This window comes from Panthera pardus, unplaced genomic scaffold (genome assembly GCF_024362965.1).
Source record: "Panthera pardus isolate Hobbes unplaced genomic scaffold, ASM2436296v1 HiC_scaffold_20, whole genome shotgun sequence".
In the NCBI taxonomy this organism is placed as follows: domain Eukaryota; kingdom Metazoa; phylum Chordata; class Mammalia; order Carnivora; family Felidae; genus Panthera; species Panthera pardus.
The window spans coordinates 85,520,045-85,540,368 of NW_026526766.1; the positions used below are offsets into that span (position 1 = coordinate 85,520,045).

The following is a 20,324-nucleotide window of genomic DNA, read 5'->3' on the forward strand; positions in this document are numbered from 1 at the left end:
ACTTTCTCCGCATCCTCGACAGCACTTTCATTTCCAGGTGTTTTATGTTTTCTTCGGCTTTGTTTTGTTTTGCTATAGCTAGCCTAATGGGTGTGAAGTGGCAGCCCATCGTGGTTTTGATCGGTGACGTGGAGCATCTTCTCATGTGTGATCACATCTCCTTGGGAGAAATGTTTATTCAACTCCAGTTGCCCACTTTTTAATCAAGTTATTTGATTTGTCGTTGTTGAGTTGTAGGAGTTCTGTATATTCTGGATATAACCCCTTATCAGGTACATGATTTGTAAATTTTTTTTTAAGTTTATTGATTTTGAAAGAGAGCGTGTGAGCAGGACAGGGGCAGAGAGAGAGGGGGAAAGAGAGAGAATCTCAAGCAGGCTCCTCACTGTCAGCACGGAGCCCGACACGGGGCTCAAACCCACAAAGCGTGAGACTGAAATCAAGAGTCAAACACTCAACCGACTGAGCCACCCAGGTGCCCCTGTAAATATTTTCTCCCATTCTGTGTGCTGCTGCCTTTCACGTGTGTCACTGGTGTCCTTTCTTGGGCCAGAACTTTAAATCTTGATGCAGTCCATTTTATCTCAGTTCCCCTTTTGTTGGGTGTGCTTTTGGTGCCACAGCCAAGAGATGATTGCCAAAAATAATGACTTTTGTAGTTGAACTGAAATTATTAGGACATCCCTAAACCTTCATTTCCTCATTTGCAAAACTGGGGTAATATCTAGTAAGAATCAGAAAAGAATCCTGTTCTCCAGGAGCTTATACTTCAGAATAGGGGACACACCAGGGATCCACGGAGAACAGTGAATCCTTCTGTTTGGCCGATTAAGCAAAGGTCTAGGACAGGGTTGGCAAACGATGGCACATGGGCCAAACTTCACATACTGCCTGTTTTGTTAAATTGTTACTGGAACACAGCCATGCCTACCCGTTTATGGATCGTCTATAGCTGCCTTTGTACTATGACAGCAGAGCTCATGGGTGCAAACAGACAATATGATCTACAAAGCTGAAACTATTTATTGTCTGGCCCTTTACAGAAAAAAATTGCTGACCACAGGTCTAGGAGATCAATTTTGAAAGGTCAGCTGAGGTCAGATTACATAAGGCCATTGTCCTCCCCAAGTACATCTTTCAGAAGTAGCTAAGGCATTGATAAACATGCACATGTTTGAGCCCCTTCCCCAGGAAATTCTCCTGCAATGCCTCTTGTCTGGGGGCCTTGAATGCCAGGCTAAGAGGATGAAGTAGGAACAAAGGTGGACACAATCACGACAGCAAAATGGGAGAGAATGGAGGCAAGGAGGCTAGTTCGGAAGCTTCTGCAGAAGGGGAGGCAAGAAGAAAGGCAGGTCTGCATTGGGGGAGGAGCTGAGGAGATGGTTAGGAGAGCCTGGAGCCTGGGCTGGTAGAAGAACACAGGAGGCAGGAAGTCAAACACGATGGAAGTTTGGGGCTCTGTGACCGTTGTGGTTTCCATACTGTGTTAGTTTTTTAACCCTGTGAATCTGCCACATTTGAGTCACCTCCTCAGCGGTGTTACTTATGCTTTCATCCAGGTGGAGAGGAAGCGCCATATTGGAAATGACATCGTCACCATCGTGTTCCAGGAGGGAGAGGAACCTTCTCCTGCCTTTAAGCCTTCCATGATCCGCTCCCACTTTACACGTATCCTGGGCCTTTGTAAACAAGTTTAGTGAGCTGTTGGTCAACCTCACGGGTCTAAAGTGACCCTCAAAACAAATGTTACCATTGACTTGCTTGTCGTAGTTGTTTTGCGTCGCTAGATTTTTAGAGCCACTGTTCTGGATTTTTCCCTCAGGGTTATTTGGCTCTCATCTTTTCTCCATCCATTGGAGTAGTGGATAGACTCATCCTCAGAGAATTCTTGGCTTCTGGAATATCGTTTCTTTCCTCAAGTGGTCTATGAAATAAGGGAAACTTCTTAACCATCCATCAGTAATAAATGGACTAGAAGAATTATGGGTAGTGAACCCTCTGAGAAATTTGTGGTAGTCAAATAAAAATTTGAATTGAATTGAAGTTACTAGAATTCAGTTAAATTTAGTTAAATAAAAATTCACAAATTAAAATAGCCAAAATAGTGTTTCTTTCTTGATTCTAAAGCCTGGTGATAACTACTGTATTACCACCTCTTAAAATTAGAGAAATGATGGAATGAATCATATTTCTATTCACTTTTCCCTCTGCTTCCTCAAATCCCTGCTTAGCTCCTATTGCTGGCAAAGTCCTGCTGAAGTTCTCTGTAATGTCCAAGCTCAGCTCATTCAGACAGGCATAGGACATGAGTTTGGCCAGCCCAATAGATATCATCGTGGCCCTGTTGCTTTGGGTCACAGGCCATGACAGCACAAGACCCAAATGTGGTGCCTCCACAGGTTGTACGTGGTAAATAAAGGTAAATAAAGGGCAGCTAATAGACATTTTCCGAATAAATTCTGCTCTAATTATTCATGTTCCCTGAAGACTCCGGTAAAAATGTTGGGAGACAGGACCACTGTGACTCATCGTATCTGGAAGTAGATTTCTCTGTGTGTTTTGACTTGTTCATTGTCACCTAATACAGCCTATATGTTTTTAGAAGTGGGAAATGGCCAGATTTCTTCCAGGAGGGCAGGGAAGAAAACATTTATGCACTTGCACTTCAACAATAATTGTTTTTGCTCCCACCCCTGCTCATTAAGTGACCTCTCACTCCATTCACTGGGATTTAGGGCCACCACTTCCCCTTTCCCGAAGCAGTTCTTCTAGAACGGAAGTTTTCTCCAGGTGGGGAGAGGGGGGTGGCTCTTTAAGTGACCGAGAGGCAGTCATGATGTTTAGAATCCCCTTTGTTGTTAAGTTTTAGATTTGGGGCTTGACACATTTGTTTCCAGAAAGCGGCCAGCAGATAGTTAATGGAGCCTCTTTCCTCTGAGTCCAGCAATGGAAACAGCTGGAGGGACTGATGGCCTTTTAGCACCGGCTGAGGAAAGTGTGGGGGAGGAGCTGCCAGGGGAGGAGGAGGAATAGGAGAAAGAAAGCAAAGCTGGACGAGGTATGGTACCGGTTTAGACTCGGCGCACCTGTCACAACAGAGTAGCTTCTACGTTGGTTTGTTTTGGTTTGTTTTGTCTACCAAAGCCAGAAGGAGAGAGAGAGAAGGTGTGCAGTGGAAGCACTTGATTTGCTTTTATTTACAAAATGGGTGACGGGAAATGTGTGTCTAATTTCATACGGGGACGTGGTTCGTATTTCCAAGCCAACAAATTGCTCTTTTGGCTTTTTTTGGCTGCTTAGTGGCGTAATAGCTACATTTGTGTTGCTTTTCTGACAGATGGAGAGACAAAGCTCTTTCCCCCAAAGGATGAGCACACAGAGGTTGAACTTCTGCCTTCCTGGGCTGTCTCCTTTAAAATAGTCAAGGCTCCATCTCAGCCTAAGAGGGACAGATGCCCTGAGCACAGAAGTGCGGATCTGGGATGATTCTGCACGAGGGATTTCAAGGCACAAGCCGTTGACTATGAGCGTTGGGGTCGTTATTTCCTTAACCATCACCACAGATATTTTTGCCTTAGTGAGGTATGATCAACAAAATGACAATTACAGGTAGGTGATGACTTTCTCTCAGTCGCTTGTTCTAATTCTCACATTTACTTGTTAATTTGGCATTCATTCGATGACTTCTACACATATTTGCTGATTGATTTGGTGCAAATGTCCTCACCTACGAGAACTCCCTTCGGGACCATCATTTCTTTGGGGAAGGCTTGTTCCATATAGTGTTGCTCTGTGCCGTCGGCCCAAGGGTGAGGGTTAGTTTGGAATTTTATTGTACTCTAAAATGGGCACAAATTTGGTATGTCTGATCTTGACCAGAGGACCCCCTTTCCTGGGCTACATCCTGGCCTATTGATCCCTCTGTTCTCAAAAATTAATCTATTAAAAAGGTATCATGATGTTGTGAAACGAGCATAAACCTTGAGCCAAATAGATGTGGGTTGGAATCCCAGCTCTGTCACTATTCACTTTGTGGTTTTGAAAAAAGTGTTTATCTTCTCAGAGTCTCAGTCCCCATCTGTAGGACAGATTGAAGGTAATGCTACTCCCTGGGCAGCTTGATGAGAATCAGTCAATACGATGTCTTAAAATACCAAGTGTGCTGCCTGGTATGCGGTGGGTGCTCAATGGTGGCCTTTGCTATATTATTCCTGGCATCCTTGACCTTGCCCACAGCTTGGTAGGTTGGACCATGAAGGAATCAGGAAGGCCTGGCCTCTGCCCTAAAGCCCATGGGAGAACCACACGGTGGCCGAGGCTCTGGCAGCCCAGAGAAGGCATGCCTCCCGGGGAATGAATATTCTTAACATATCACGTAGGCAACTGTACAAAAATGTAAGGTCCAGATATTTGGTGATCTTTGAAGAAAAACCTAGTAATTCTGAAATGTTCTCTATGTAGGCTGAAAATATTTTCAGAAGAAAGTGTACCACTCTTTGGCCCCCCCTTGCCATCCCCACCGGTGTTTACAGACCACCAGGAATTCAGGGACTTTTTGCTAGTGAAATGTAAGTCTCTATTTTGAAATTTTTTTGCAACTTGTTCTACATTAGGATACATTCCTTCAGATTCTCCAAGGATGCTGTATAAGAAAATACCATTATTTAAGCATGGATCCCATTCCACGTTCTGTTAATTCTTCATGTGAAACATTCAATTTTCTGGTAGCGATACGTAGATCTTCTCCTGTGTCCTACTCTATATCTACCGTCTTGCTCACCTGCCTTGAAGTTTATCTGTACTCACCCACGCACAATACCAGGGAGCCTCAAGTTTGCATTTCTGCCCAGGATTCTGATATGGCCATTTCTCTGGCCGAATCTCCAGCTACATGTGTATCTGTGTCTTTGTTGGAGAATGGGAAGCAGGTGAGGCAGAGTGGTTATGTGGGTATGTACTTAGGGAAAGGGGAGTTGTTAGCGAGTGTGTGTGTGTGTGTGTGTGTGTGTGTGTGCGCGCGCGTGCACGCACACGCGCCCATGAGAAAGACCCACAGAGAGAATGTGGATATGATACGTGTAGAACCTGGCCATCCAGTCTTCACTAGCTGGTGAGCATACATTTTAGCTCCACCGATAATTCTCAAACACCTGACCCTGAGCCCCCCATCTTCTGAACCCCAAGAGCTCGCTTCCTCCCTCCCCGGAATAGCCCGGTTATTATAGCTGTAAGTCCGGCTCGCAGTCTGCATCCAGAAGAACGCGCCCAGTGCTGCCAGATATTCCGAGTTTTAGAAACAAGCCAAAAATCTGAAGTGGTATGTGAAATTGCCTGAATCTTACAATGGGGGTCCACCAGAGGATCAGGCAGAGAGCAAGAAACAGACCTGAAGCAGAGTCAGCAACGGAGAATAGGTTTAGCAGCTAGAAATGGGGAGCATCTTGGAAGCCAGGGCTCAGGAGGTAGGCAGTGTTTACAGAGCGTCTGCAGCAGGGACAGGGCCGCTGCAGGCATGGAGCCCTTGAACCATGATTAGAGATGATTCAGGAGCCTAAGAACCCAGCTTATTGGTATATCTGCTGATTTCAATGGAGTCAGTCAACAGAGTGACTTTGAGCAGCACCCTTGGATGCTTGGGTAGAATGAGGCAAAGGCCTCAGTTGATCTATAGTTGAAAACATGCACAGTCGATCTAGTGGAAAACGTGGAAGTCGATCTGTGGGCTGTGAAGAGAGTCGTTGAAGGAATGGAGCATGGAGCCAGGAAGGACCAGGAGGGATTGATGGACTGAGAGAAAAGGTACAAGCCAGGGGAGCCAAAGTCTTTTTGAATTCCAGACTGGATGTTAACAGGAGAGAGGAAGAAGGCCAGGCAGGAAACTCCAAGATCACAAGAAATGGCGTTTCAACAGGATTTTTAATCTTTTCCCTTTATTTGGCTGAAACAGGTCATTTAAAATGGATTTTTTTTTTCTGGGGCACTAAGGAAATAATATCCTCAAACAAAAAATTTCCAGTCACAGAATTAAGAGAAAATAATGGGTGTGCCTTAAATGCATTCAGTTTAATTTCCTTAAGAGGTATCTTACCACAAACAAGCCCAGCTTGTCCCCAGCACTCAGATCCTATCCAGGAAATGCCTGGGCCCAAGAAGTTCATTTTTCAGTCTGTGAACACTGTTCTTCCTTTGGCACATTATATGAGAAAATTAAGAGTTAACATTTATTCAGTTCGATATGCCTAGTATGGTGCTAACCCTTTATATGCATTATATCATTTAAATTCTTACAATGATCCTATAAGGAAATACAATTATACCCATTTTACAGGGTAGAAAATTGCCCCCCCAAGAAGCTAAATAATTTTCTTAAGAATGTAGCAGCACAGCTGGGATTCAAACCCATAACTGTCTTGATTTCAAGCTCCTAACCCCTATTGCACACTTTCTGTTCTGTGGTCTGATGTGGAACTGGACACTCCACTTTCCTGACCCTTAGTGTCTGTAGCCCACTAACCATCAGCTTTTTTTGCCCAGAAGAAACTTCCATTAGGGCAAGAACCCCAGTACTCTGCTTAGGCAGTTGTTATTTTTCCTAACAAAATGTAGCAAATACATATTTAATCCTGTTAAATGGCATCCTGGTGGTTTGGCCCATGTGTTGGATGGGTGTGTAGATGGTTGGGTAGGTAGATGTTTGGGTGGATGGATGGATGGATGAATGGATAGAGTGGGGGGAGGGAGGGAGGGAGGGAGGGAGGGAGGGAGGAATGCTAGATGGGGGCAGGTTGGGTGTGTACTAGGTCAAGTAATTAGATACACCCTCTGCTCTGGAAGCTTGAAGTCCAACGGGAAAGGTGAGACAGAGATACCTATGAACTATGGGTTTGGATAGAAAAATTTAGAGATTTAAACATTCTTCCATGAAGGAAGGGTAGTGCCAGTGGTAATACCAGTATTTGGAAAGTGGGTGGCATTCACTGTAAAGAGTTTCCTTGAGAAGGACATTCTTCAGTAGCATGTTAGTATTCGTAACTCCCTTTATAATTTGATTTATTTTAGTAATTAATGGTGAAAAAGCCACTTTGGAAACCCCAACATTTGCCCAGAAACGTCGACGTACTCTGGATATGTTGATTCGATCTTTATACCAGGATTTGATGCCAGATTTACATAAGGTAACCCTGGGTCCGTGGTCCTCTTTCCTTCTCATGGGTTTGGGTTAAGAACACCAGTCCTAGCAATGAGTCCTGGTTAGAAAAACACGGGAGTTGCCTTGATCCTTGCTGTTAACACCGGACTGTGGCCACCATGGCCAACACTGGTTCTCTCGTTGTTACCACAAGAAAGAGTGTGGAATGTCCATATACAGGAACGTGGTTTTCAGAAACCACAGACCTGTGGGAATGGAGGTGCAGACTGGGGGCATGAGTGTCAATCCGTAATCCCTGGAGTATTCGAGAGTGCTTTTGGGGGGTGCCTGTCCTTGGTGGTACTGTTCAACATTACCAGTGACATAGAGCTGATGGATAGGCAAAAGTAGGGATTTGGGAGAGACACTGGGAGCTTTTTAAGGTTTTCCGGAGATTTACCGGCCAGCCCCATATTCAGGCACTGAAACAAGTATTTATATTTACTGCAGATTCACTTTGTGCCAGGAACTTCCTAGGCTGAAGGTATCTCCACACTGATGGGACCCAGCGCCTCCCCCGGGGCCTCCAGGGCCCCTCGGGCTCTTTAGAATCCTCCAGACTCAGTGTGAGATCACCAGATGCACGGGCCCATTGATGCAGAGTAAAAGTAGTGCTACTTAGAAGTATTCCCCGCCTTTAACAAGAGATCCCAGAACAAGTGGGGAGACTCCCCTAGATTCCTTGCGTTCATAAACTCCAGCAAAAGGAACCACCAGTGATGTGCGTAAATAACGTGCGGCATCAGTTTCAGGTGCTCACATGGGGAGATGAAGAATATCCAAATGAGCTGGTGCTCAGGTGATCCTTTCCCTTCAGCACAGGGACCACCACCATTTTATAGGTACCCCTTGACTTCCGGCTGGCCAGTACATCCTAACTACTTGCAGGGATCGGTCTAGACCAGCCCCAAGCGCTAAAGAGCAAGCCAGGCTCACTAATCCGTCCATCCCCTTTTTTCCCTAAGGCCAGGGAGGGGTGCAGAGAGGGTATGGAGATGAAGACATGAGGCCCCTCAGGTCCCAGCTGAAGCATGGCCTTCCCCAACGCCCGGCGAAGCCAAGTCCCCATATTAGGCACTCTCACATTCTGTGTATTTCCCCTCCGTAGGCATTCTCCCATGTGCCAGTCATGACATCCAGTCCTTAATCTGTCTCCCCCATTAGACTGCTCTGCAAGGACAGACTGTGTATCACCGTCCTCCACCCACCCCGCCACCGCACATCTGGCAGAGTGGTGGGTGATCAGTCAGTGCTTGCTGACTGAATGAGTGTGCCCATTCTCTGACTGTGCACTGGAAGAGAACTGACATTTACTGTGTGTGCGCCCAAGCCCTGTGCTAAGCACCTTACACGCACTTCCTCACGTGGTCTTCATAAGACGCCTCGGAGACGGGTATTAGCCACACAAAGACACCGAGAGCCGTAAATTAACTCACTTGCCCAAAGTCACCGAGAGAGTTACAGTCACACGACTCCAAGGGGCGCCATTCACGCAGAATTCAGCACGCCTTGTGCCGGGGGCGGTGGGGGAAGGGGTGCTGCTCTCTGAGAATGGCATCCCCGGAGCCGTGCAACATGGTGACTCCGTCACCCGGTGGGAAGTTAGTAAGCCCTGGAGCGACTGGCTCTCCACCTGTTGGCCTTTGACCCCTAGCGTCTAGCACAGACCCTAGCACACAAGCCGTGCCCCACGAATGCTTATTGCGTCAACGGATACGGAGGTTGAAATAGCATTTGGACAAATAGGTTTGTGCGTTAGGAGAAGCCGAAGGATGGGACTTGACAACCATCTTTGGAATCCGTGACTTGTTTTTCTTTTTCAGAACATGCTTAACAGACGATCTTTTAGTGACGTCTTACCAGAATCGCCCAAGTCCGCACGGAAGAAAGAGGAGGCCCGCCAGGCAGAGTTCGTTAGAATAGGGCAGGTGGGTTTTATTCCGAAACCTCTTTGGCAAGATGTGCAGTTGTGAGTCCCATCCACATCAGCTGGCCCGCCTGCAAAGAATTTCATGTCTCTGCACTCCTGTGGGAGCTCTGCAGTTTCTTTTAGGATTACTGTGGAAACCACGAGTGAGCTTTTTGATAACCACGTAGGCGTAGCTCTGTGGGGGTGGGGGGAGCAAAGCTTTCTGCGGAGGAGTGAGTACCACTGTCTCGAAGCAGGGAGTCGCAAGGCCCAGGCTGAGCTCCCTCTTGTCAAAGGAGCACGTACCATTTGCCTACCTCCTGGGCATTTCTGAAGAGTGAGGAGCCACTGTGGGAAAAGCACCTTGAACTTCTCCCTGGCAGGAGTAAGCACAGAGCAGTGGCGTCCTCATGGACCCGAATTCCCACCCCGCTGCTTGGAAGCAATCCTCAGAATTTGGTGGCTCACTGTTAGCATCTGATTCCAGATTTTGGAGGAAATCGTTCCCCCTTTGCCTCACTCCCACATGACATTAGTATGTCTCAGTTCTGGGAGGTGACACAGCTTTCTGCCTTGATCTCTTGTCAACACAGAGAAGGAGAGTGGCCAGCTGCAGCTAAGGTTCAGACCCAGAGGAGAGAACCAAGCAGAATCAAGTGACCCTGGAAAGCTAAGAGGCCAAAGTAACTGCACCAAACAGGTGCTCTGTGACAGGGGCGCCCCGACTCTGCTCTCAGAGATTCTGATTCATCAAGCTTGAGGAGGGGTCAGTCTCCCAGTGTGGAAATCCCTGCACTGAGACACTGATTAATTGAAATGACAGGATGGCCTCTGGGTCACTGGGGGCTGGGCCGTTGTCGTTAGGGCTTCACCATATTCAGCTGGCTGCATGCCGTGTCTTCAGTGATAAGGCAGTGTGGGAACCTGACACTTTAGTCTGAAATTACTCCTGTCTTATTAAACATTTTTCAAATCACAAGTGTTGAACCTACTGTTCCATTACTGCTTGCTAACAAACTTTAAAAGAGGTCTCTGTCCTGTAAGGCACTAAAACTGAAATCCATTGTGAGAGGGGACGCTCCGTCAAGCTTGGTGGCTTCGGGGATCTGTAAAAAAGAGGTGAGTTGATGATACTCTCCAGTTAGCCTGTGAATGTCCTTTGTCATCAGGGAAGCTATTGCAGTTCTTAGAGATGTGTGGGACAGGAGGGAGAAGAGCTTGTCTGTTGCAGGGCCCTCAGGGGAAACCCCACATAAAATTGAGGAACAGTAAGCGAGAGTCCCCAATTTCCAGAGCGTGTGTGTGCCTTTGCGTGCTTAAGTGGAGCAGAGCTGGTGGGCCAGGCCTGGTCAGGCAGACAGGGCCGAGCAGTGCTCCTCAAGCCTTGTGTGTGTGCAGACCGCCTGGACATAGTGACTGAAGGCACGTCCCATTCAAGAGCTCTGGGGAGGAGTCAGGATTCTGCATTTATAACAAGCTCTCATGGGGTGCCTGGACACACTCAAAGCAAAGCTCTAGGGCCATGTTTCCCAAGCTTCTGTGTATACTAGAATCACCTCCAGAGTGTCTGGGATGAGCCCTGAGAATTTGCATTTCTAACAAGTTCCCAGGAGATACTGATGCTTGTTGGTCGAGGACCACAGTTGAGAAACGGCTGCTTAATCTATAGTTCATTCAGCCACCCCAGAAATTCTGTGGCCTCTGTATCTACTTCTGACTTCCACTTTCCTTTGGCGGGGTGGGGGGAGGGTGGGTAAGGAAACTAGGGTGGTAATCAAAAAGAGAAGAGAAAACAATAAAATTGCATATAAACTTACTTGCATGATTTTGTATTGTAAAACCATTCCCGATGTACTTAATTATGTCTGTGTTCCAAGTATGTAACAGATAGTTAAATGGGACAAATCCACGGACAGAGCATCACTAGAGAAGTGTCCATTATAAAAGCAGAAGAATTACGAACGCATTTACTTTAGTGATGAAGCTATAAATGATTTGCATCTGAATTGCAGACCCAACACACTATAAAGTCTGGTTTCAGGGAAACGATGGGCTCAAAATACAAGTGATGCTGGAAAACCACAACCAACTTAAGGCCAGATTGATGGCAAAGCATCTTTTCCAAAGGTTGCCCAAACTCCCACGATCGGCTTGCTTGTGTGAATGGTAGAATTCTCAATGTTGCCAAGAGCTGTATAAATACCAAATTCCAGCAGGGTTTAGTAACCTCCTCGATAAGAAGTTCTGAGGCATACATAAAAATGAAAGGCTGTGGAAAGGTAACTTGTTCACCAGTGAACAGCAAAGAAAGAGCTTCCATTTTTTCCATCAGTGCATAACCTACCAGTTGGCCGCAGGCCTTTGTTGGAGAAACAGGGCCCCAGAGGCCCTCATGGACTTCTGTGCAGTCGGCTCTGTGGAGGCCAGAGTCCCTCATGCTGCTCCCAAGAGTGTTTTATTTCCAAAGAGGAGGCTTTGTCAACTCTCCTAGGCATCTGTCATTTCATGAGCTGTGTTAATATTCCTAGAGGGACCGGCAAGGAGTCCTGCCCTTGGGCAGGAAGACCTGAAGGCCTCATTCTCTCCCCACAGAGTCTGCACCACGCCCCTCACGTGGCAGAAGGGAGTCCGGTGTGATGGCAAATGCCATCAGTCCTCAGAGCAGAGCCTCTATGGGACCGGGTCTGAGTTCTTATCGCCGACACTTCATACATGACATCCTCAAGCAACTTTGAGTCCCCAGCCCCTTTGAGAACCCATGAAATCAGTGGACACCCTCCCCCACACTCTAGTTCATTAAAATGTGCGAATGGCACGTGTACACAACATCTCGAATATAATTCCAGGGTTTCACAGACCTCCTTAAGCTCTTGATGGATTCCCTAGGAGCCTTAGATCTCCTGGGTTTAGAACCCCTGTTCTGCATAAATGTTCCAAATTTGTGTCCTCCACTCGGAGAAAGTTTTGTTATTAAGAGTTGTTTTTCGGTCTTAGTGTTGCCTAACGTTCAGATGTCAATGGCTGCCGCCAGCTGACATTTATGACGTCTTTGCTTTTTCGTGGCCTCCTGTTCTAAGCCACAAAGTCAGAATTTCCAATCATCTTCTTAAGGGAAATGCCATTCCAATTAATGGCCCGAACTGGTGTGGCCCTTTCCAGGTTGTAAAATGTCGTCCCATTCTTTGTGTGATCTTCCCAGAACAGCCTAAGCCTCATCTTGGCAATTAGAAGATTCACTTTGAGGCTTGTGAGTTTCTTAAAGGGAGAGCACATTTTTCGCAGCGTGGTAATATACACAGTATATTATGTGTATACCAAATAATGCCTTTGGAGGCGACCTCACAGCCCCCACTTCTACATTCAGTACGCCAACGTGTGTTCACCCAGTGCGTACAGACACGCCCCCGTGTGCATACACCGGGTCTTACACCATCCCCAGGTGGCACGTCTAATTGAGAGTAAAAGCGAACATGTCACACTTTAGCTTGTCCCTGAGAAACTCCAAAAACATCTTTGTCCTTTGAGGCTAAGCCACGTGCTTTGGAGGAAAGCTAATGGTTCTGTTGAAAATGTCCCTAATTCTGGTGTAACTAAGGACCCACTGAATGGTGCCTGCCGGCCCCAGGCATCCCCACTCAGCTCTGGGGCAGCAGTGAGGGAGGCTAACTCTGGTGCCTGAACCGAGCATGAGACTAAGGGGAAGAGTTTACAAGGTATGAATACGTCACGTGGGGGAGCACGAATACGTTTGTCGGCAGCACTTTCCAGATTCTTACAAACAGGTGTTATTATTTTTTTTTTTTTTTAAGATTCTCTAGCCTTAAGTGGGTCAGTAAGCATTTTCATGTTCAGACAATGTCAACTTCTTGCATCGTGTATGACTTCATAATTTTATCAAAGCAGCAACACAGGAATCAGGCTTTTTTTGTGTGGAGGCTATATGGATCTTCCTTTTATGAAGACCTAATGTGAATTCTCCAAACAAATAGGCAGCAGTTGGTCCAAGTTCAAGTACTAAAGAAAAACGTGTGCTTAGAAGACGTTACCAATGCTCCGATTGGCCCCGAGGAGCATTATTACATATAGAGGCAGGTCATGGTGCCAGGAACTTGTGACTTCCCTCTTTTCCTACTGCATATGTATTTGAAAGGAGACCTTTCTTCCCAAGAAAGTTAACTGAGGGGCGCCTGGCTGGCTCAGTCAGTACAGCGTGTGACTCTTGATGTCAGGGTTGTGAGTTCAAGCCCCACGTTGGGTGTAGAGACTCCTTAAAAATAAAATCTTTAAAAGAGAGAGAGAGAGAGAAAGGTAACTGAGTCCAGGGCCCACTCAGCTCCCAGAGTTTGGGGAGACGTGGGTCGCTGTTGCAGACGGTGTACTGTACCTTTCCATCTGAGGGGCCGTGGTGTATTGTTTCCGGTGCGCTTATTCTCCGATGCTTTTGTCACCTCGCAGCCTTGGGAGCCCCAGTGTTTCTGCAGTAATTTCCCTCACGAAGCCGTGTGTGCGGATCCCTGGGGCCAGGCCTTGCTGGTTTCCACTGATGCTGGCGTCTTGCTAGTGGATGGTTAGTGAGTAGCTGTCCTTCAAATGTCTTTCTTTGTGTAATTTGTAGTACTTCTAAGATGGGTGACCGCCAGCCAACTCCCTGCAGATAAACGCATCATCCTCAGTGAGGTTAGCCAGGTTTCCTTTCCTTACAAAATTAACCCCTTCTTTTCAGGACAAGCAGAGGGAATATATTCTGAACAAGCGAGCCAGAGGGTGAGTCGTGCATGACAGGTTTATCCCTTCCCCAAATCTCCTTAGTCTGCGGACATCAAATGACCCACAAAAGGAATCTCCTTTTTGGTCATTACTTATCATGATTCCACCATTTTACCTTAAATCAACAAGGACACCGTTGGTATTTCAAGCTCCTACCTCAGGGACATGCCCTCTATCAGAGCTCTTTTTTTTTTTTTTTTTCAAGGTTTCTGATTCAAAAAGTACTTGGTGTCCAAAACAAATAATAAGAATCTTAGATAACCCATTTAGGATGGATATAGACACAGATTATGACAGGAAGACACATATCAACTTAATACAAAACCAAACTTTCTGACCACCAGGTGGATCACTGTGCCTGGGGAGGTGGTCATTTCCTTGTCAGCACAGATCGGCTGCCAGTGGGACATGTCCTTGGGGAGGATGCTGTGGAGAGAGTTCACCTTCTGATGGGGATTTCATTTAGACTCCAATACTGTGCGGGCCCTTCCACCAGGAAGCCCCTTTGGATTTTTTCCAGACTCCCAGTGAATGTTAAAGGGGCTAAACGCTGGTAGCAAGCCGTCTCCTGGGGCTTCAGAGGGAGCCATGGGCACAGAGTCTGTCTTCCAAGGACATGTCCTCCACAGCACAGAAACAGACCACCCAGTCTCCGTTTCCGTACTGATGTTTTATGAGATTCGGAAAGCCAACACTGAGAGATGCCTAAAACAACAGCGTCTCCACAGCCCTAGCCACGACCTTCTTCATTCCCTCCTCAGATGCTGTCAGCAGGTTTCCCAAGTGCCTGCTGTGTGCCAGGCCCTGTGCTAGGTGCCTTCTGTGGGAAGACAGGAGAGGCGGACCAGGCTTCATAATAGATTTATTTCTGACTTCATCTGTCACTTTTGATGCGTATTTCAGTTGTGTGTCCATAACGTCATTATTTAAGTATGTGTGTGTATAACTATGTAAACGTATATATAACTAATTTACTAAAAGGCAGATGATCTAAAATTTGTAAGCTGAGAATTGAAATTAGATATTTAATTTAGAAACTGCAAAACTGTTAGAGAATCTTTGTGATCTGGAAGAAAACTTAACCTCCGTGGGCTTCAGGTTTCTCTGAAGTGGGGGGAGTTTTTCAAGCAGCTGAAAACTAGTTTACAATAATGAAAACTGATGAAATAAAATGGGAAAGATGATCATAACAGGAAGGGATTGTGGACATTAGATTACCTACTTTAAATGTTTAGAGCAGTGTCGGGCACAGAGTTGTAATTTAGGAAACAGCAGCTATTACCTTTACAGTATCCCTCTGAACGTGCTAAAAGGTAACAAAATCCATAGGTTTTGCCAGAAGTGCAACCAAATAAAATAATTAAAAAAAAAAAAAAACCAGTAACACACTATAGACGTTTAGTCTCATCTCTTAATTTTATAGATGAAAAAACTAAAGAAATGGTGTGACTTGCCCAAGATCACACAGCTGGTTAGCGGCACGTCCGGAACTGGAAGCCAGAGGTGGTTCCTAGTCCAGCGCTGTTCCCACTAAACCAACTGCATTTTATTAGAATCAAATTAAACTCTACCAATGTTATTGTCTTTACCTTAACACAGATTTCCAAAAACAAAAAAAAACATAGTCCCACGCAAATAATTATGTTCTGATCGAAAAAGTATTACATTCTACTTTTTGGTTGTTTTTAGGAATGAGAAAACACGCTTTACAATGACTATTTGCAAGGCTTGCCTAAAAACTGTTCGAGTTCTCTGCTTCTGGTTTTTTTTTTTTAAATGTCAAATCCAAATGAAGATCACCACGTCCCCTTCTGCAATTTTCGGCCTTATGGATCCAAAATTTCTTGGAGGTGTCAGATACAAGGATCCTGGTGATGTGCCAGGCAATTCTTTCCTTCCACCTTGAGGGAAGTTGTCTGCCGCACATGCAGCCACATACACCCACGAGCTTGGATTTATTCCTCAGATTATTGTTTTCATTTCCTGGGTGTGCAGCACTGCTAGCCCTGTTTGCTTTTGTTAAGGAGAGCATAACCCTCCAGGCTTCCTTTGTATTCCTCATTGTGCTCCGAAGTCCTCATCCTCTTGGTATTTCTTTGTTTACCTTTTTCTTGTCGATACTTAATCATGTTATGAGTTTCCGTGAAGCCGAATCTCTCCATTTCCTTTCAGGCCAGGTTCCACTCTGTCCCATTAGCGGCTGCTTAATTTCATTAGACCCACCCCCTTGAGAGTCTGCTTCTTTCAAGGTCGTTATTAAAACTCAAAGATCCTTTGTATTCTAAATGCAGCAAAAGCTACTTTGAAGGCAGACTACACCCTGATTATGCTGCCACCATTTGTTTTGGGGTTGCAGTAATAGAAAAAGCCAGCTCTAAAAGATCATTTCTTCATAAAGAGATTCCAAGAAGGAGAACATGGCAGTGAAACAGCCGTTAAAGCCACGCGTCACTTTCTCATATCCCTGCTTCCTCCTTCCTGTGCTGTGTATAAACCTATTCAGCCACCTGTAGGAGAGTTGATGGAGAAGAAATGCCAACTCACGCTGTAGAGAGGTGGGCTGCTACATGGTGCCTCTCTGTCTTAAATGTCAAATGAAGTGCTTCTGTCATGTATGAATTCCTGACAGTCCCCTAACCCTAACCTTGTGTGATGGCACCATCAATCCATAGGGCTGCGGTGCTGCCTCTAGGCTAAGAGTACGGGCTTTGTCCCTATACAGACTGGGGCTCCACATGTTCAAGACGTGACCCTGGACGAGTCACTAGCACCCCTGAGCCTCAGGTCCTCGTCTGTTAAATGGGAGTATTAGAAGTGGCTGCCTAAGCGGGTCCTTGGGGCATTTCAGTTAAAGAACGTGCGAAACACCGCATCGAGGCCTGGCATTAAGGAAGCCCTGTGTGTATGTCAGCTGCCACTCACAGAAGGGAACGACCGTGGTTGCTTAGTCTGGTGTGAAGATGGGTACTGGCACGATCATCCCATGTTTTGGAAATTCACGTCTGCCGCCAGCAGAAACACAAAGAGCCTGAGATTCAGTTACTTCTGTAGAGGAAGAGGGTAGAGGAGGGTAGGAAAGCCACCGGATGGGCTGTCACAGAATTTACATTCGCCGCGGTGATTTAGGGGAGCTAGAGCAAGCCCTCTGTCTAACAAAAGCTTAGCAGGTTCTGAGCTCTGACAAATCCAGAGCCCCCACCGGCCTGCAGCCTGCCCTGCGGGAGGGAGCGGGAGAGCCCTCCCTTGTGAGGCAGTTATTAACCCTGTCGTGACAACAAAAATCTGTTCTCTCCTGGGCACCATCCAGGGAGGGATGAACCCCCACCCAACCAGACAGATTTCTAGAAGAGCCAAGACCCTCAGGGCCCCACGCACCTCAGTTGTAACCAAAGAAACAAACCCAGACCCACAGCCACGAGGAACACTTGAAGACCTAAATGTCAGACAAAGCACAGATTAAGAAGAAGCCCCTTATCCTGCCTAAAATGTTCCACCATCGCAGAACCTCTTTGCCTTGTGCCGATTCTGCATCAAACTCAAAACAGACCCTTTGCTTATGAAAGAGTCTTAGTATTTTTTGTAGCCCTCTGTGTCCTAGGGACCCTCAGGAACAAAGTAATTGCTAGCAGTTTAAGTCCCCCCTAAGTAAGTTTAAAAACAAATCCTAAGTATCATTGCAGTCTCTGATCAGCCATTCACCTGACGTCTTCCTGAACGTTTCCATTGCAATTAGTTTTTCCTGTCATTTCAGCAACTTCATTGACGTTTCTCTCTTATTTTTGTCTAAGAAGGAGATTTCATATTCCTCTACGGAGAAACACTGAAAATTTATAGGTAAACTCCCGTGGGTAGAGACACAGGCATGGAATAGGGTGTGTCTGTATTTGCTTTAAATACAAAAGGAAATTTTAGTTTTGGTTGAATTTTGGTTTTAGACAAAATCGTCTAAGAAATGACGCAATTTCGAACATTACATAAAGATAAGATAATACTTAATGGCTGAGCTTTTTATTGTACTTTTTTTAACTTGCTGTTCAGTCCTTTGGTTACAATGCCAGTAAGAACCGGGATGGAGGGATGCGGATTTTTCTCTGCCGAGTATGGAAGAGGAGAATATAGTTTCTAGGCCCCGCTGTTCTGCTCCCTACATAGAGGAAGGAAGTCAGTCCTTCTCCCTGAGAGCATAGGGCTTGAACTTACTGTGTAGACCTTACGAACGCTCCAGAAGCTGACCTTCCTTGCCTAAAGAGAACTGGGGTCCAGAGCCACTCACAGGCATGTATTATAGGTTCTGAACCTGTAGGCTGGGTACAGTGTCAGGGTGACCACGTCTCCTCTTCCAGATGACCTTCCGTCAGTGCCCGTGTTTGACAAGACCCTGCCAGTAAAACAGATACACGTGCTGGAGACCCTGGACCTTTTGATCCTCAGAGCTGACAAAGGTGATGTTCCCCTTCCCGGTAGCGTCCTCTGAGAGGGGGGGGAAGCGTGTGGCCCTCCGTGGCCGACCGTGAGGGTCACGAGGGTCCGACTGCGTGGGTCACGCCAGCTACTGCTTCACAGGTGCCCGGTGCTCAGGGTCCCCGGGCGGCCCTGTGTTCTCTGAGGAGGGGGCGGTGAGGGAGGAGGGTGGCGGGGCACATCCTTCAGTGCACGGTTGGGGAAAGCCGGCGTGGGGTTTCTCCCCACTTCTGGAACACCTCGGCTCCTAGTTCTGTGGCAGTAGCTTGCCTGCACCGTCTGCTCTTCCCGTCTTCCCAACAATCTCTTCCTCCACCTTCTCTCTCTCACAGGGAAAGACGCCCGCCTCTTTGTCTTCAGGCTCAGCGCCGTGCACAAGGCCGTCGAGGGCAAACAGGCCGTGAAGGGCAAGTGTGACTGCAGGGACAACAAGCTGGAGAAAACAAAAGGTGACCGGAGTCTTCGTATTTGGGTGCTTTCTGTTCAACGAATTCTGTTTTTTTCCTCGGACTGCCCAGATTTCCCTGGAGATGAAAATGCATGGGAATTTGATGTTATCGGTTTGGTTTTTGCTCAGAGACATCACCAAGATCGTATCACCGTTCCTCTGAGAGAAGCCTGAGGGTCAGGCGCCTGGGTGGCTCAGTTGGTTAAGCGTCCGACTTTGGCTCAGGTCATGCTCTCATGGCGCAGCCTGTGAGCTTGAGCCCTGCATCGGGCTCTCTCTCTCTCTCAAAAATAAACAAACATTAGAGAGAGAGAGAGAGGGGCGGGGGGGGGGGGGGGGGGGGCGGAGAGGGAGAGAGAGAAGCCTGAAAGGTAGAACAACATGTGGACGGTTAGAGGAAAGTCCAGGCCTTGTGTGAGAGGAAAGTTTTGAAGCTAAGGTGAGTTCTGTTCACAGATCTGCAAAGAGAGACTTTGAGCCTCTGGCTCCTGGCGCTCTGCTCACATGCCACTTTCATTCATACGGTGCCGTGGGCTCGAAGCTAAGACCACAAACTCTAGGCTACAGGGACTACGACTTGCTTAATTTTCCTGAAACTCAGCCTAACTTGTATCTCACGTCTCCGTCCTGTCTGGTGGTGGGAACATTCTCAGGCATTCTCCCCGAGTTCTGCTTCATTTCCAGGGTTCTTCGGGACCGCCACATTGTTGAAGCCCGGGAGCTTCCAGACTCCTGTCTGGTGTCAGCATCGTTTATTTCTCTTCCAGGCTGCCACTTGTACGCCATTAACACTCACCACAGCAGAGAGCTGCGGATCGTTGTCGCCATCCGGAACAAACTGCTCTTGGTCACGAGGAAACACAACAAGCCGGGCGGGGTCGCCAGCACCTCACTGCTGTGTCCCCTGCCCGAGTCGCCTGTGGAGGAGTTCCAGTACATCAGGGTGGGTCTGCTCTTCACATCTCCTCTCTGGGCACCTGTTGGGATGAGCACTGGGTGTTGTATGGAAACCAATTTGACGAGAAATTTCATATTGAAAAAAAACAAAAAACCAATAAAGTGGATTGAGGGAGGAGAGGACAATGAGTGGTGGTGGGAGCATTGTTCTAGAAAGGATGTCCCAGAAGCCCTCTCCCAAAGGGATCTCTGCTTTGCCTTTGAGCAGAGATCCAGTGAAATATGGGAGTAGGTGCCGAGCATATCTGGAGAAAGGGGGTTCCAGGCAGAAGGAGCAGCCAGTTAAGGACCGGAGGCCCTGGTCAAGGCACAGGCAAGAGGCCGCAGTGGCTGGAGCCAAGGGAACAAGGCAGGGAGGTCAGAGAGCCTCGAAGGCCGTTGCTAGGATTTTGGTTTCGACTCTGAGGGAGAAGGGGCAGCCATTGGAAGGGCTGAAGCAGCGAAGTGACGTGTTTTGAAAAGATTTTGCTGGCTGCTGGACACAGAAGGGTATGGAGGGAGCCCTGAGCATAAAGGAGGAGACCCTCTAAGAGGCTAACGCAGGATTCTAGCAAGAGACCATAGTTGCTTTGATGGCTGGGGAGGTGGAA

The 20,324-nt window shown here is 47.0% G+C and overlaps 1 protein-coding gene across 6 annotated transcripts in view; it reads left to right on the top strand.

The window, feature by feature from the left end:
- GARNL3 (GTPase activating Rap/RanGAP domain like 3) overlaps window positions 1-20,324 on the top strand; it is a 149,679-nt gene that overhangs the window by 107,576 nt on the left and 21,779 nt on the right. For all 6 annotated transcript variants that reach the window (XM_019421089.2, XM_019421088.2, XM_053908287.1 and 3 more), the window contains 10 exons: window positions 1,563-1,671; window positions 3,567-3,612; window positions 4,465-4,571; window positions 7,063-7,178; window positions 9,016-9,120; window positions 10,146-10,220; window positions 13,557-13,668; window positions 18,212-18,310; window positions 18,662-18,778; window positions 19,545-19,720. In XM_019421089.2, the coding sequence (XP_019276634.2) occupies window positions 1,563-1,671; window positions 3,567-3,612; window positions 4,465-4,571; window positions 7,063-7,178; window positions 9,016-9,120; window positions 10,146-10,220; window positions 13,557-13,668; window positions 18,212-18,310; window positions 18,662-18,778; window positions 19,545-19,720 (1,062 nt within the window). The remainder of the gene's footprint in view (window positions 1-1,562; window positions 1,672-3,566; window positions 3,613-4,464; window positions 4,572-7,062; window positions 7,179-9,015; window positions 9,121-10,145; window positions 10,221-13,556; window positions 13,669-18,211; window positions 18,311-18,661; window positions 18,779-19,544; window positions 19,721-20,324) is intronic.